General features: G+C 42.9%; 1 protein-coding gene across 1 annotated transcript in view; it reads left to right on the top strand.

Moving 5' to 3' along the window:
• Positions 1 to 15,883, top strand: part of PAPPA2 (pappalysin 2) — a 293,674-nt gene that overhangs the window by 252,886 nt on the left and 24,905 nt on the right. The window contains exons 18-19 of the mRNA XM_082266022.1: positions 3,420 to 3,552; positions 3,854 to 3,963. Coding sequence (XP_082122148.1) covers positions 3,420 to 3,552; positions 3,854 to 3,963 — 243 coding nt within the window. The remainder of the gene's footprint in view (positions 1 to 3,419; positions 3,553 to 3,853; positions 3,964 to 15,883) is intronic.

Raw genomic sequence — 15,883 nt, 5'->3', positions numbered from 1 at the left:
TGTGGCACAAGCAACGTTATCTATGCTGTGGAATATACTTCTTGTCGCAAACAATATGTGGGATGTACATCCAGACCCTTGAGGACCAGAATAAATGAACATTTCCATGGAGCCTCATACAGCAATGATAAGAATTTGTCTAATGTATCTAAACATTTTAAATACATGCACCATGGAAATATGACTTCCTTTACCTTTCAAGGACTAGAAAGGGTTGGTTTGTCCTCCCGCAGGGGTGATATCCACCATAAGCTCCTATCCCGGGAGGTATGGTGGATATTTAACCTCCAAACAAGGATGCCTTTGGGAATAAATCATCGTTATGATGTGGATCTTTTCCTTAAGTGAATTACTTTATGACCTGTGTTGTGTATTTTTTTATGTATTTTAATGTACTATATATTTTGTTCCATTATGGCTGTCATCTGTTTTAACTAACACACATTGGAGACTACTTCCCTCCTACAATTTTGTAACAGCTGTTGAACCTTTTTTGGTCAGCACACACAGCACTTGATTTAATTACTAATTGCTTGGTGTGGGGGTAGAATCTCCCATTATGTGTGTATGTATATATATATATATATATATATATATGTATGTTTACTGTATATATATATATATATATATATATATATATATATATAAATGTTTTTTCATATGTTGTGTGTGCTGTGACCAAGGCTCATCGCCGAAATGCGTTAGGCACCTTGTCTATTTTACTCACTGACGTGTGACAATAAAGAATTGGAAGATTTACAGAGTTTCCGGCTGTCCCCTTGCTTGATATTGTATTCAATGGTGTTTGGAGAGATCACTGCAGCCTGTGCACCTGATAGACGTTTCCATTTACCTGATGGTTCCATTGTCCAGAGCGATGTGTTTTTGTCTGATCCTACACCCAGTAACCAGAGGGTACATTGACTGTATAAAGCCTGCCGCTCTGCAGCTACCTGTGTGGTCTTCCCTCCAGTACCCTGGACACTGAACTTGGAATCACCATGACTATATTGGTGCAGTAAAAACCAGGACTTGAGTGATACAATGTCAAAGTTTATTCCATAAAAGTGTAAGTTCCAGTATCATACAGAATTATACAGACACAAAATACAAAATACAAAACATATTAAAAACATGTGGCCAGAAATATATGTCACAGAAACTAGGGATGGCTGGGATGTCCTAAGAAAGACCAGACGCGTTTCGTGGGTAACCTTTCTCAGTTTTCACTGAGTTTTCACTGAGAAAGGTTACCCACCGAAACGCGTCTGGTCTTTCTTAGGACATCCCAGCCATCCCTAGTTTCTGTGACGTATATTTCTGGCCACATGTTTTTAATATGTTTTGCATTTTGTATTTTGTGTCTGTATAATTCTGTATGATACTGGAATTGAGTCCCCGTTCACATAGGGGCGATCCGACTTCGGGTGGCGACCTCCGAGGTCGCGGTGTGAGCAGCGCGCCGCGACCTCGGAGCGCCCGCCACGGACTTCATAACATTGAAGTCTATGGCGGTCGCCTCCGGGTCGCCCCAAAGAAGCTCCGGACCCTTTTTCTAAGTCGGAGCGACTTGTGTCGCTCCTATTAGAACGGGTCCGCAGCTTCCCTATGGAAGGCGACCTGCGGCGACCTGTGAGGCGACCAGGTCGCCTCACAGGTCGCCTAAGTGTGAACGGGGGCTTACACTTTTATGGAATAAACTTTGACATAGTATCACTCAAGTCCTGGTTTTTGCCATTCAAAGTCTCACCCTCCAGGGGATTTCTGTCTTTTTGATATTGCATTAGGGATGTTGGCAACTCCCAGGAAAACCACTGAATCCGAATTTCCTCTTCCATATTGGTGCAGTAGAGCCTGATTGTCTAACCATGCTGACACTTACAGGATCAGCCTGATTTCTGGTGTGCAGGTGTATTTGTAAATTAAATATAAATATAAAGATTGCATTCAGCTAATAATAATAGAAGACTGTGAAGTTTTTACTGCTGTCCCTGTGGCAGAAGTACAAAAACCATAGAGAGTACTTGTCACTTGGACAGAAAAGCACAGATAAAAATAACCTTTCAGAGATTCCTACCCTTTCCCATTTTATTGGTAAAAAAAACAAAAAAAACATAAATTTCCTATTACTAAGCCTCTCCAATGGGGGCATATAGAAACCTAGTAGAAGTTTTGATTCTTGGACTTTATGGACTTTATACAGTGTTCTTTTTCATAGAATTTTACCATAAAGTGTTTTTTATTTTTCTTTTTTCAAAAGACACAGTTCTCATTTAGAATCTTTAGGATCTGAGATACTTCCAAGTGTGTTTGATACCTGGTCCTCCTCTGTGATCCCGCTCACCTGCCAGCCCCACCACTGTGTTCTGTAGTGATATAAGAACCAGAGGAAAGGGTGGTTCCTTCTACTGACTCCAGCGTCAGTACAGGTGGGGACTGGGCATCCAACTCACCCACAAATGTGCTGGTGGCGGCAGATTCTTCAGCTGGTTTAGCTCTTGATAAAAAAAGTAAAGATGCTCTGTGTACCAAGAGAGGTGAACATAGAGAGAAGATACTGGGCACTGAGAGAGGTAACTGTAGAGGAAAGATCCGTGGCACCCAGAGAGGTAAGTATAGAGGGAAGATCCATGGCACCCAGAGAGGTAAGTATAGAGGGAAGATCCATGGCACCCAGAGAGGTAAGTATAGAGGGAAGATCCATGGCACCCAGAGAGGTAAGTATAGAGGGAAGATCCATGGCACTGAGAGGGGTAAGTGTAGAGGAAAGATCTGTGGCACCCAGAGAGGTAAGTATAGAGGGAAGATCCATGGCACTGAGAGGGGTAAGTGTGAAGAGAATATACATGGTACTAAGTGAATATGATACTTTTTTCAGGGACTTGCTTTTTGATTTTTTTTGTAGTGCCAATTTTTGCTCAAATAATGTTACTTGCGTTTAAAAGTTACAGTTCCAAAGCAAAGCAGGTGCACCTTTTTTTGGACTAGACAACAGAAATAGCACTTAGGAAATACATTGACGGTAGCAATTTCTACTCCTTACAAAATATAAGAAAATATTTTAAGGAATATGTGGAAAGACATTGGGATTTTCATGGTGCCTACACAATATATTAAAAATATCTAACATTTTAGCAATTGCTTTTTTAAATACACACTTATCTCAATAACATTTTGGATATTTAATATATTGTGTTTGCTCCTTGAAAATCGCATTTTCTTTCTACATATTCCTTGAAGTTTTCTGTTGGGATGTGGTATCTTTAAACCTCAGACACCAGGTAATTTAATATCTCTACCTTAACAAAATATTTGATTGGATTCTATAGGTTTCAGAGGTTGGGTTTGCTGGACTTCAGTGTTTGCAATTTTCCTGACATAGCAAACTGTTTGATGTTAACATGGGTGTCTATTCTTAGGTGACTACTGTTTGTAGTAAAGATGGGACCTGGACAGAAAAACTGAGCCTCTGTGAGGGACTCACTGGGAATTGCCCTTCACCAACAGAAATCAATGACATCCACTACACATGTGAGAACGGAACCTTGATTGGTGAGGAAAACTCTAAAGGGGGATACATGTATAGATTTTTTTTTTTATTTCTTCCTGATAATTATTATCATTTTAAGATGATTTTTTTTCGAACTGACTCACGGTTAGCAATGTGTGCCTAGATCATTTTAATAGCTTAGTAAATGGGTGGCAAATGAGTTGTTGTTGCCAGAGCTTACACCAGGGAATAGCACGCCTTTGCAAATATGAATCATGGTTGTTTGCCTGTCATTTCATTTTCAGCTTTGCTTTCTTGAACACATTGCGATAAAAACTGTTTCTGGGTGTTCTCTGCTCGTAGGAGATAACTGCACAGCTTCTTGTGTCTATCCACCCAATGACCCGGTGATCCTGCCAAACAACATGACAGCTGATTCTGTAGAGCACTGGATGAACCCTACTAAGGTGCAGGTATGGCTGCAGTTGATATACTAGGACAATGCTTGTATACATTGCCCGTGTTGAGGTTTTAGGATGCTGGTAATACCACTTGGAAGCAAATATGAGTGCCTTTTTGGCATAAAAAGTTTTTAAAGGAAAGGCAGCATGGGTTGCCTGAGTGAATTAGACCCGAAGCTGCCCATAGACTGTAGAAGTTGAACAACGGTGCTGTCAGGATCTGACTGCTATCATGGAAAGCTGTTGTCAGAGCACTCTATTAAACTAGATGTGAACCTTGAGTTTAATCAACACACCATGTTCTTTAGTTAATCACAAAACAAAACCACACTTTTTATTTTAAAGCCCTGAAAACCTATGAAAATCTTATCTGTATTCAGCAGTTACATTATCACAATACCTGTGTCTCCTAATGTGAACACCCCCAAACATGATTGTCAATGGTGTCCAAAGACATGGAATTATGGCAGGGAAGTTTTTGTGGAATCAGTGGGCCTTTGTGAAAGATCATTAGTTAGGCTCCATTGCCCAAGAGAAAAAAAAATGTGACACGTATAGCACACCATGGCAAAAGAATGGGAGTGGTTTTCATTGCGCTGAATATTAGGTGTGGCTTAAAGGGGTGTAGTTAAATACAACGTACAGAATAAGCTTGTGCAGAAGAGAATGTACAGCGCAGTGTACAGAATGTGAAATAGGGAATGTACAGCATAATGCGCAGTCAGTCAGTTGCCCGATCTCCAGTCAATCAGTGCTCCTTTCACTTTTTTCCTGGAAGAATAGTGGGTATGGGCTGCATGTGGCATGAACTACAGGTTGGCAACCGGCAGCAAAAATCTGCAAATGCAAGCAGCTCAAAGATGGTACACTATCTGCGGAAATTGCAGGATGCTGGCTGATTCTGACTACATGTGCCACAGCTGATTGTTTCACACACACTGCTTTATATCAACACCACCCCCAGTGTGATGCCACCTGCTCCCTGGTATACACAGTTAGTCATGCAGGCTGAATTATCTTACTTATACTGCAACTTCTGTGATTTACAAGTGTGGCTAGCACGCCTCAACCACAGAACAGGTGTTATGTTTATTCGGAATCCTGATTCTCCACCACAAATCATGTTGTGCAGTTTGTGAGAGCACAATGAGCCCCCATCCCTCTTGGGGCCCATTTTCTCAGTACAAATTACAAACATAGTGGATGTCATTTAGCAATCTGGCCAAAAATGAATCAGAAATGGATATTTGCTGTTAGCTCTATAGCTTTGGCCCATGTATGTGTAGCACCCTACAAGGTAGGTGCTAGGTAAAGTATAGTGAGCCTTGTCTGCTTAACAGCAGGGCTATGATTTTCAGCTGGGCTGTCATGTCTCCCAGGTGTGGCTGTTGGGACTGGGGATTCTCCCCACTGTACTTAATGAGAGGTTTCTCATTGGGCAGTGGAGGAAACCCAGCCAATGGTACATTCAGGCTTGTATCTACCCCAGCATGGCAGATTAAGCCGTACAGCATTCTGGGAGTGGGTATAAGTTTGAGAGGAGCAGATGACACATTGTCTTTGGCAGGAAGAAGAGTCCCAGGAGGGAGAGTGCGGCTGTCTTTCCTCCTGTCAGAGGAATCGGGTGTCCCAGGTTTGCTAGCCTAGTGAGAGGAGACAAAAGGCTGAGCTGCAGAGAGGATCCAGTGCAGAGGACCAGCGGAGCTGAGAGGCGTCCAGTTTCAAGAAAGCATTTCCAGTTCGTGAGTACTGCAAACTGCCCCTGGGGGTCTGCCTAGTGAGAGGGTACCACTCCGGAGAAGGTCAGAGGGATCCGGGAGCTAGCAAGCCGATGCAGGAGCAAGAGTAAAGGGGTGCCAGTGTTGACCCTGAAGAGTAAAGGGGGTGCCAGTGGTTGGACCCTGAAGTATAGAGAGGGTGCCAGTGAGTGGACCCTGAAGTGTAGAGGGGGCGCCAGTGTGTGGGCCCTGAAGAGTTAAGTGTACAGCGTGCAGTGTACAATGTTGAGAGTTGCAGCAGAAGAAGCAGTTTACAGAAGCTACCTCAGTCAGGAAGGACTGGAGAGAGCAGTGTTCAGGACTTTTGAGCTACGCAGAGTGTCAGAAGTCAAGTTTCAAGTACAGTGCAGCAAGTCAGTGTTTTTGAAGCGCCAGCAAGTGTTGGTAGGCCACCAGCCGGCGTCAAGACAGCGCTGAAAGGCATTTTCCTTCAAGTGTCCCATTTTGTACCTAGTTGAGCCAGAGGAGTATACCACTCATTCCCTTCTCTCATCCCCAATATAAAATAAACAAAACAAACCAAAGATGCCGGACTGGTCTTTGACTCAAATCTCACACTTGGGTATTCAGCTTAAATGGGCTGAAGGTGTTACCGGTGACCATGGCAGACCCACATCAGGCCCACTGCCTGGGAAACCTGCTACATATGATAGCATGGATTAAACTCCTATATAAAGAACCAGTGGCTGGCGTAAGGGTGAATGGCCATGTCTCAACTCCCTTTTGTATACATAGAGGAACTAGACAGGGATACCCATTGCCCCCTCCCCCCCTATCATTTGAATTAACCTTAGAGCCCCTTGCAATACAAGTTCACTCCACCTTAGGCCTAGTAGGCCTTTCTATTGGGGTGCTGGAAGAGCACATATCATTATAAGTGGATGACACCTTGATCTGTCTGGTAAATTCCACCTGTGGAGGAATTCTGGAATGCCTCAGAAACCCGATCCACGTTTGGATTGTGCTCCAGAGTCTACTGACAGGCTGTGAGGAAGCAATGGGATGTCTCCCTACAGCCTGTTGTAACCCCATTTTTGCTGGCAAACATGCCACAACTATTACTTGCATGGTGCTTCTCCATTTACTTGATTGTGTAGTGTTTGGCAGGCTTGCCGCCTGCTGACTGCTTCAAATCAGGTGCACTTTGCCCCGGGTGCAAAGCTTCGCAGCTGCTGGATGTAAACACCCCCACCCGCTGCCTATTGCAGTTTGAGGGGGGACGGTTGGCTCAACCACAAGTCTAAAAGAGGTCTTACTGTAATAGAAAAAAAAAATTTCAGCTCAGTGCCAGTCTGAAAGGCCGCCCTGGAGGCTCACTTGTCTCCTGCCTGAATGTAAGGTTGATAGCTGACACTTTCTCTGGGCTGCTTATGGAGAACTATTAACAAAGCCAATATTTTCCTTTATGTAATCCGGACAGCATCTTTGTTATATAGCTGTTTTTGAGTATCTGCGATCTTTACCAAGCTCAAGAAGATAGAATGGCTTTGCAGCCTGACCCTGAACCTGACACTTACTTTCTGACAGGTAGAGAATATAAAAATCATTACAGATGTCAGTGGTGACTGGTTCTCTTTAAAACAGCTCTTTAAAACTGACTGCAGCATTGGGATAGAAAATGTTTGGGAGCTAGCAGGGCTAATCTATTTCATGGGGAAATGCTTATTTGGGTTTCTCAATCCTGTTGTTGCAAATACATAGTTAATACCAGAAAATAGAGACAGACAGACCAAACAGGTGGGAAAAGTGGTAATAAATAACAAAAGGAAAAATAAAGAATTACATAACATCTTAGCGCATCTAACTATCGCAGTGGATATTAAAAGTAATAAAGACTGGCAAAAAAAAACCAACCATGAGGATTTTTAAAGGAAACCAAAAGGAAGAAACATCAGGGGAAGACCAGAGATGTATTAGTGATGTGGAAGAAGACATAAAAGAGCTAGGAGTCAGAATACTGATGATTGTGATTGAATCAACAAATAAAGTGAAATAGGGTAGAATTAGGTGTAGCAAGGTTTCCAGGCCTGTGGCCTGATGTGGGTCTGCCATTAGTACCGGTGTTCCGTGAGAATTACCTACCCGTGAGAAAAACCTACCCTCGTCACTTCCGGTTGCACGGCAGTGTGTTTAATGCACCGGTTTCATTAAAACAGCTGGCCTGCAATACGAGTCATCACCGCTCCTGTCCCTGTCACTTCCCTCATCTGGGCTAGTAAATATAAAAGCGGCGGCGGCTGTATGAAAAGATAAATCACGGAGCCGAGAGCCGCTTTTATATTTACTAGCCAAGATCAGGGTAGTGACAGGGAGAGGAGATGACTCATATTGCAGCACAGCTGTTTTAATTTAACCACCGCGTCGGTAGGTTTTTATCACGGACACCGTGATAATTTCATACTAGTGCGCATGCGCACTAGTCTCATCCTCAGCTGCTCCATTACGTATCGGGGGCTGTGAGCATGCGCACTGCGGCGCTGCTCTGCTGTTTCTGGCCGGAAGTGACGAGGGTAGGTTTTTCTCACGGGGTAGGTAATTCTCACGTTACACCGGAATCCTCTCCAGCCCATGTGAGCTGAGTCCCCAGGTGTGACAATTGAAACAGTGACAACTCCGGCATCTTTGTTTGCGGTTTTTATTATGAATTAAGGGGATGGGAGAAGGGAACGAGTGGGATACTCCTCTTGGCTTGAACTAAATTACAATTTGATCCTGGAAAAATGCCGTTGGCGCTTCCTTGATGCTAGCCAGCGCCAGCCAACGCTCACTGACTCTGAGAACACTCTGTACAACAAAGAAAGTGTTGAATCCCCAACCCATAGTCCAGTAGATCCAAGACTGAGAACTGTAGAACTCCTGACACTGCTTCACTGTGTAAGTCTTTGAATACTTTCCCCCTCCTGGCACAGCTTGAGGTAGTATTGTGTAGAACTCCAAATAGCTAGCACTGTAACTGGCACATGCAATACAATTCTGGGCCCAGACTGCTGGCGCCCCCTTTATGCTCCTTGAACTCTTTAGGGTCCACTGACTATGTACCCCCTTTACAGCTAGCTGATCTTGGATCCCCGATCCTCTTCCGGAGTGGTCCCCTCTGACACTAGGCAGACCCCCAGGCGCAATCCTCAGTACTCACGACCTGTGTAGGCTTTCCTGGGACTGGACCCCTCTCTCTCTCTCCGCAGGCTCTTGGCACACCGGATCCCCCTCAGCTCAACTTCAGCACTCTCTGGATTCTCAGGCGACACCCAGAGACATCCACCTTCCTCAAACAGGAGGAGAGACAGCCGCACTCTCCTTCCTGGGACTCTGCTCCCGCCAAAGACACCATGCCATGCACTTCCCCCCAACTTATACCCACTCCCAGAATCCCTTGCAGTGTAATCTGCCTTCTGGGGTAGTTACAAGCTGGGATGTGTCCCCTGATTGGGCTTCCCACATTGCCCTATGAGAAGCCTCTCACAGGAGCCAGTGAGGATACTTCTCCCCTCAGCAGGCACATCTGGAAGCCCTGACACCCTGGCTAGATAAATCACAGCCCTGTTGTTAGGCAGACAAGGCCCACTATAGTTTTACCTAGCACCTATTTGTAGGGTGCTACATAGGCAAGAGACAAGGGCTCTTCAAGGACAGTATTTTCAGAAAGAGAGAGAGAAACTGAGGTGGCTACTAACCTTTGATAGGATGTTTTAAAGATTTTCTCTTCGTCTCTCCCATGCTTTATATAGCATGTCAGAAGTTAAATAATTGAGATATAAAAATGTAACACTCCTGTTTCTGATGAATGTTACTTCTCACATAATGCCATGTGTCAGTAAGGTTAGGGCCATAGGAAGAAGTTTTAAACAAGGATTTGGCTGGTTTTCACCAAGAAAGCTTTTTTTTTTCCTATATTAATTTGAATAATTATATTGTATTGTTTTAATTGCTAATACCTACAGGATATGGCTTTTGGCAATCCAATTTCCAATCTACTTTTCTCCCTGCAGTCATGTTTAATAATAAAAGAACACCATCATATTATATGTACACAAGCATCTTCTCACCCACTTCTCCCCGTCAGATCTTATTTACAATCATGTGAAAGACAAAGCCCAGTAAGACCTGCCAGATAACAATAGCTCTCAATGAAATAATGGATCTGCTGTGTCCATTGTCTCTGGCTGAAATAGAGTTGTAGCCAGGAGCGGACTACCAATATCTGACACTGCAGACTTACTTTTTGCTCCCAGACTGTCTCTATGAACCCATAGTGCTGGTCTCAGGTTTCATGCATCATACTCTTGAGACTGGAAGAAAGGCATTGTGGGAACTGTAGTCTTCTACAAGGATATTACTGCACTGCTGAACTGTTTAAGAACTGTACTTCCCAAAAAGCCATGGGCTCCAGGAGAGAATTGTGGGAGAGACTATAAAGGGATTTGCTGAACAGGCCCACAGTCTATTGCTTCCCGGGATCCGGTGTGTGCATCAGTCTACCACAGAGGGAGCAGACTGCAGCCTACTGCACACCACCCAGCTGTCTGCAGACTCAGCCCAGGCGGGATGGATGACCAATGCTGCATCGCAGACATCCCTGCAGTATCGCTGATCGAGTGGAGTCGGCGGGACTCACTAAGACAGCAGAGCACAGCCATCTCAGTGACTCACAGCATGGAGAGTTGCCGCTGCCTGTTCTTCTAGGTCTCATAAGAAAGACATCAGGATTGGTGAGAGAGCACCTGCTCAGAGTCCAATTACCAGTTGATACAGTTTCACTTTAGTAAAAGTGTTTCTTATAACAATTTATATCTTTCTGAGAGATTAATTCACTTACTGCAAGATACTGTGTATATTTGGTGTATTTACTTGTTATTATATTTGGTTATTTACTGTTCTTTAGTGTTATTTCACCTGAGCCCTGGCTGTTTATCCAGTGCCTAGTTGATTAATACTCTTTTCAAGCCTTTTCTTTGAGTAAAGCTGAACTAAGGAGTTAAAATATATTTGCATTGTGTCAGTGTGTCATTTAAAGGTATACACAACATGTCTGAACCTAGAGTGTCAGGAGGGCTGGACGGTTCACAGGGTCAAAGTGGCGAAGAAGAACATATAGATACCAGCAACCTGGAAAGATCGAACATCAGCCTGTTGAGATGGAGAGATCTGCACCATCTCCTGAGAGAGGGACTGGAGGAGTTAAGTTAGAACCAGCTGACAACCTCGAAACGCTAAATGTTGGAGAAAATCCAATTCCCTCCATCCAAAATGCAGAAGAAGAAACTGCTCTCAATAGCCTAGAAGAAGCAGAACCTGTTTGTAGCTTCTGGGACATGTGGCTTGAGCCTGAATCCATAGAATACATGTATTCCAGGTTTAGGCGCCCACCCAAGAGACTAAAATACGATACAATTGGAGAGAGTGCTGATGAACTTATTTCTACAGCTCAACGTTCTAATTAAGTGCCAGCCTCCTTTGGTGGAGGATGACCCTGTTCCACCCTCCGACAACACTGGGTGAGCAACTAAACTGTTATTGGCCTGTTGTGAAAATAATTCAACTTTGTCTGATAACTTGTATAGTTTATTACTAGAAAATCCCTCTATTAGTCAGCTATTGCAATTCTTTTTGATAATATCATTTAGTAGTTCTTTTTAATTAAGTTATGTTCCCTCTTTGGGGACCAAAACTTTCAAGTAGGGGGAGGATGTATCCGGGAGCTGACTACCATTATCTGACACTGCAGGCAGACTTACTTTCTGCTCCCAGACTGTCTCTATGAACCCATAGTGTTGGTCTCAGATTTCATGCATCATACTCTGGAAACTGAAAGAAAGGCATTGTGGGAACTGTAGTCTTATACAAGGATATTACTGCACTGCTGAACTGTTTAGGAACTGTACTCCCCAGCAAGCCATGGGCTCTAGGAGATAATTGTGGGAGAGACTTTAAAGGGATTTGCTGAATAGGCCCACACTCTCGTTTCCCAGGATCCATTGTGTGTGCATCAGTCTGCCACAGAGGGAGCAGACTGCAGCCTACTGCACACCACCCAGCTGTCTGCAAACTCAGCCCAGGCGGGAGGGATGACCATCGCTGCATTGCAGACATCCCTGCGGTATCACTGATTGAGTGGAGTCAGCGGCACTCACTAAGACAGCAGAGCACAGCCATCTCAGTGACTCACAGCGTGGAGAGTTGCCGCTGCCTGTTCTTCCAGGACTCATAAGAAGGACATCAGGATTGGTGAAAGAGCACCTGCTCAGAGTCTAGTTACCAGTTGCTACAGTTTCTCTTAAACACTTACACACTTAATTAAAAGCGTTTCTTAAAGCAATTTATAGCTTTCTGAGAGATTTCTGAGAGATTCATTCACTTACTGCAAGATACTGTGTATATTTGGTGTATATCCTTGCTATTATAATTGGTTATTCACTGTTCTTTAGTGGTATTTCAACTGAGCCCTGGCTATTTATCCAGGGCCTAGTCGATTAATACTCTTTTCAAGCCTTTTTCTTGAGTAAAGCTGAACTAAGGAGTTAAAATTTATTTGCATTGTGTCAGTTATACACAGCATGTCTGACCCTAGAGTGTCAGGAGGGCTGGATAGTTCACAGGGTCAAAGCGGCACAGAAGAACATATAGATACCAGCAACCCTCAAGGGGGCAGTGCTACATTTATGGGCTTGTCTGGGATGTTCTTCACTGCTGCGGACCCTAGTCAGCCCAGTCATGAGCCAATAAGAGGGAAAGATATTGACTCAGTTGCTACAGTCACCCAAAGAAGGGCCCAAGGAGCTTGGATGGAGGGAAACACTGTTCTGGAGATCTCAGGAAGTGCATGTACAGAGAAGGAGATCTGACAGTGGGTGAGGGCCTTAGTGCCAGAGCAGAGAGCCTACATCTTGGATGTGAAGGCAGAGTTTACTCTGGACTATGTGTGGGTGCTGAATGAGTGGCAGGAAGATATACCTGCCTGTTTCCGGGAAGAAAAGGTAACCTTAACATAAGTAATATTTGCAAGAGAGGGAAGAGACTGCGGAGGGGCTACCATCACCACAAGCCAGTGCGATAAGGAGTTAAAATCTATTTGCATTGTCTGAACCTAGAGTGTCAGGAGGGCTGGATGGTTCACAGGGTCAAAACGGCACAGAAGATCATTACCAGCAACCCTCAAGGGGGCAGTGCTACAGAGCTTAGAGAAACATCACGATAAGAAGAAATGGCCACACATCACTGGAATTCCTATTGTCTTTAATAAGATATACAAGGTGGCACAACAAAACACCAACCAGTCCACGTAGACATGTTTCAGATAGTGCAACTGTGCTTAATCATTTCACAGACAAGTCACACTGATACATCTTAAATAGACCCAATATAAAGTGCTAGAAAAAAACCCAGGTATACAGTATCTTACAGAAGTGAGTGCACCCCTCACATTTTTGTAAATATTTACAAGCTGTACACTCACTACTTTACATTGTAGCAAAGTCTAATTTCTTCAGTGTTGTCACATGAAAAGATATAATAAAATATTAACAAAAATATGAGGGGTGTACTCACTTTTGTAAGATACTGAGATACTTTTGTGAGATACCCATATGAAATCTTTCAAATTATTGAGGATATGATTTGTGTCTTTAAGATAACCAGGAAGTTGTTCAACCAATGGCTGTAGTTGTTATCCAGCCACTGGGCCAAACGCTCATTTAGGGAGTTGATTCCTAAAATAATAGGCCTGCCCTGTAGGGGATTTACCCCTTGTGGGTCTTTGGCAAATTATAAAAAGTGTTTACTCTTTACACTTTGGTGTGCCCTCCCTCTGTTTCTCCATTTTATATTTTCCATATTTTTTACATTTTACTTTGCGTGTATTTCATAGATGAAGCATGTTGAATAATTGCAGGAGGTGATTGAGTGATGACGTTTTCGATCGGCCTCATGTTCCCACTTTTCCCACATGCACATTCTGTGAATTTAATTGCATGGACATCATTTTACAGTCTCATCACCCATTTAGGGTGCATTATTCCATGGGACATATGGCGTGGCTACGAGTCTATACTGTGGCCTTTATGTAGCTATACATTTTGAATCTTTTATATCATGGCTTTGTCTTTTATACATATGTGTCATCTGCTTTCCTTTATTTTCCTCTCTTTTTCTCCTCTTTCATTTTTATATATTGGATTGGTGCAATTCATCTTTTAAAGAAGGGCTCCACAGTATAATCATGCATGGAGAGCTTGTTGCTCTGCATACGTTTTCTTATATGTGTATGTGTGTTTGCATACATGTACACATATGTATACATCATTATGATTGTTTATATATATTTTTCCATTCTTTCATTTTTTGTTTAATATGGATGCCCTTCATTTGTACATATACCTGGGTTTATTCTAGCACTTTATATTTACTGGAGGTTTTACTCCAGAGAGCATTTGTTTTTATATGTTTGATTATTAGTTTGTCGTTCATCTTGAGATTGATTGAATTAGTCAACTGTTGTTATTTACCACCTCCTCAGTATCTATGACTACTGGGGATGGGTCTATTTAAGATGTATCAGTGTGACAAGTCTGTGTAATGATTAGGCACAGTTGCACTGTGTAAAACGTGTCTACCTGTATTGGTTGGTGTTTTGTTGTGCCACCTTGGATAACTTAATAAAGGCATTTGGAACTCCAGAGATGTGCGGCCGTTTCTTCTTATCTTGATATCGTTTACAGAGGCGAGTCGGGGCTGGCACTCATGTGGAGGTTCCATCAAACTCATTCATCTCACCTGGAGCAGCAAATCTTTTTTACCTTCATAGAGAAACATCAGGGTGCCCCTGTCCTGAGACACAACAGTAAGTGAGTACAAATTTCTACATAAAGGAAAATCCCCTCTACACAGTCATCACCAAAAAAAGGGCTCGTTTTGGAATATTTCATTTCAAGCGATAGAAACATGACAAGGGTTTTAACACTTCCACATCCTATCCTATATTGTCATACTTAACATATTGCATCAACACTTAGAGTCCTGGGCCTAAAGCTGAACCCCAGCTAGATAAAAACAATAATAATTAATGTACTTTCTATTAATTAATACATCCTTAAATTCTATTATAAAATTAAATCAGTGCAAGTACCTGGGTTTTACTTGATATCAGGCTCTTGAAGTACCTGAACAGATCTCAGTCTGGGGGAGAGAAAATCAGCCCAAAGACCCAACCAGTTACGGTATGCAGTAATGCAAGTTGGACATTGAGAAGAGAAAAGAGCAGAGTGACAGAGAGATAATCTCATCAGTCTATTTCTTCTCCTTTCTCTGCCCAGTCACAGGCTGAGGAAAGTACAAGGCCTGTAGGTTGTGCTGCAAAAGAGAAAAATCAGCTCTTCTGTCCTGTCAGACAGGACTGTGCTGTGTGGTTGTGTGTAGATGGACAGGAATGCAAATCATTTGGGCAGTAACGCAGCTACAATATATATAATCCATCCATATATTTAGCTTTTTACCAGAAAATAAGCTTTATGCAAGTGTGCAAATAAGGATTTATGACTTTTTACTGACATTCCTGATCATGCTTGTTTAGAATCTGTGTCACAGTCATAATGAAGGAAGTGGGTCAGCTTGAAAGCCAGGAAACTAGCATTCTAGGAAGGCAGTCATATTTCTTTTATGATAGTTTTATTTAAAAAATTATCCTTACCCTTACTTTCAAAATCTGGTTGAATATTGTTGCACATGTATGTTCTTGGTAACTGTTATGCCTCGTACACACGCAACGATTGTTGGCCGTGAATTTTTCGGCCAACGTCCGATCGGCTGATTTTTCGGCTTGTTAGTATGATGCTTCCGACAACCGAACAAAATCTGGTGTGCATGCTATAAAATTTTTGTTGGCCGTCAACAGAACGGCCGATTTTCCATCAGTCAGTACAGATTTCGGCAGACAAAAATCAGATGAGCAAGACTGGGCATGCTCAGAGAAGAAAAAACACATGGAAAGTAAACCATCACATGACATCACTTCTGAAGTTGGTTGTTGTTGGCCGAGAAAATTTGTGTGCAGTCTATAGCACATTTCAACCAACACAACAACACTGGAAAAAAGACGGCCGATAATCGTTGCGTGTGTACGAGGCTTTAGTCTCCTACCACTTCTGTGTTCATACTATTTC

This window comes from Pelophylax lessonae, assembly GCF_965119305.1.
Source record: "Pelophylax lessonae genome assembly, chromosome: 8".
Classification (NCBI taxonomy): Eukaryota; Metazoa; Chordata; class Amphibia; order Anura; family Ranidae; genus Pelophylax; species Pelophylax lessonae.
The sequence above is the reverse complement of the archived record's forward strand: the minus strand, read 5'-3'. Positions and strand labels throughout refer to the sequence as shown.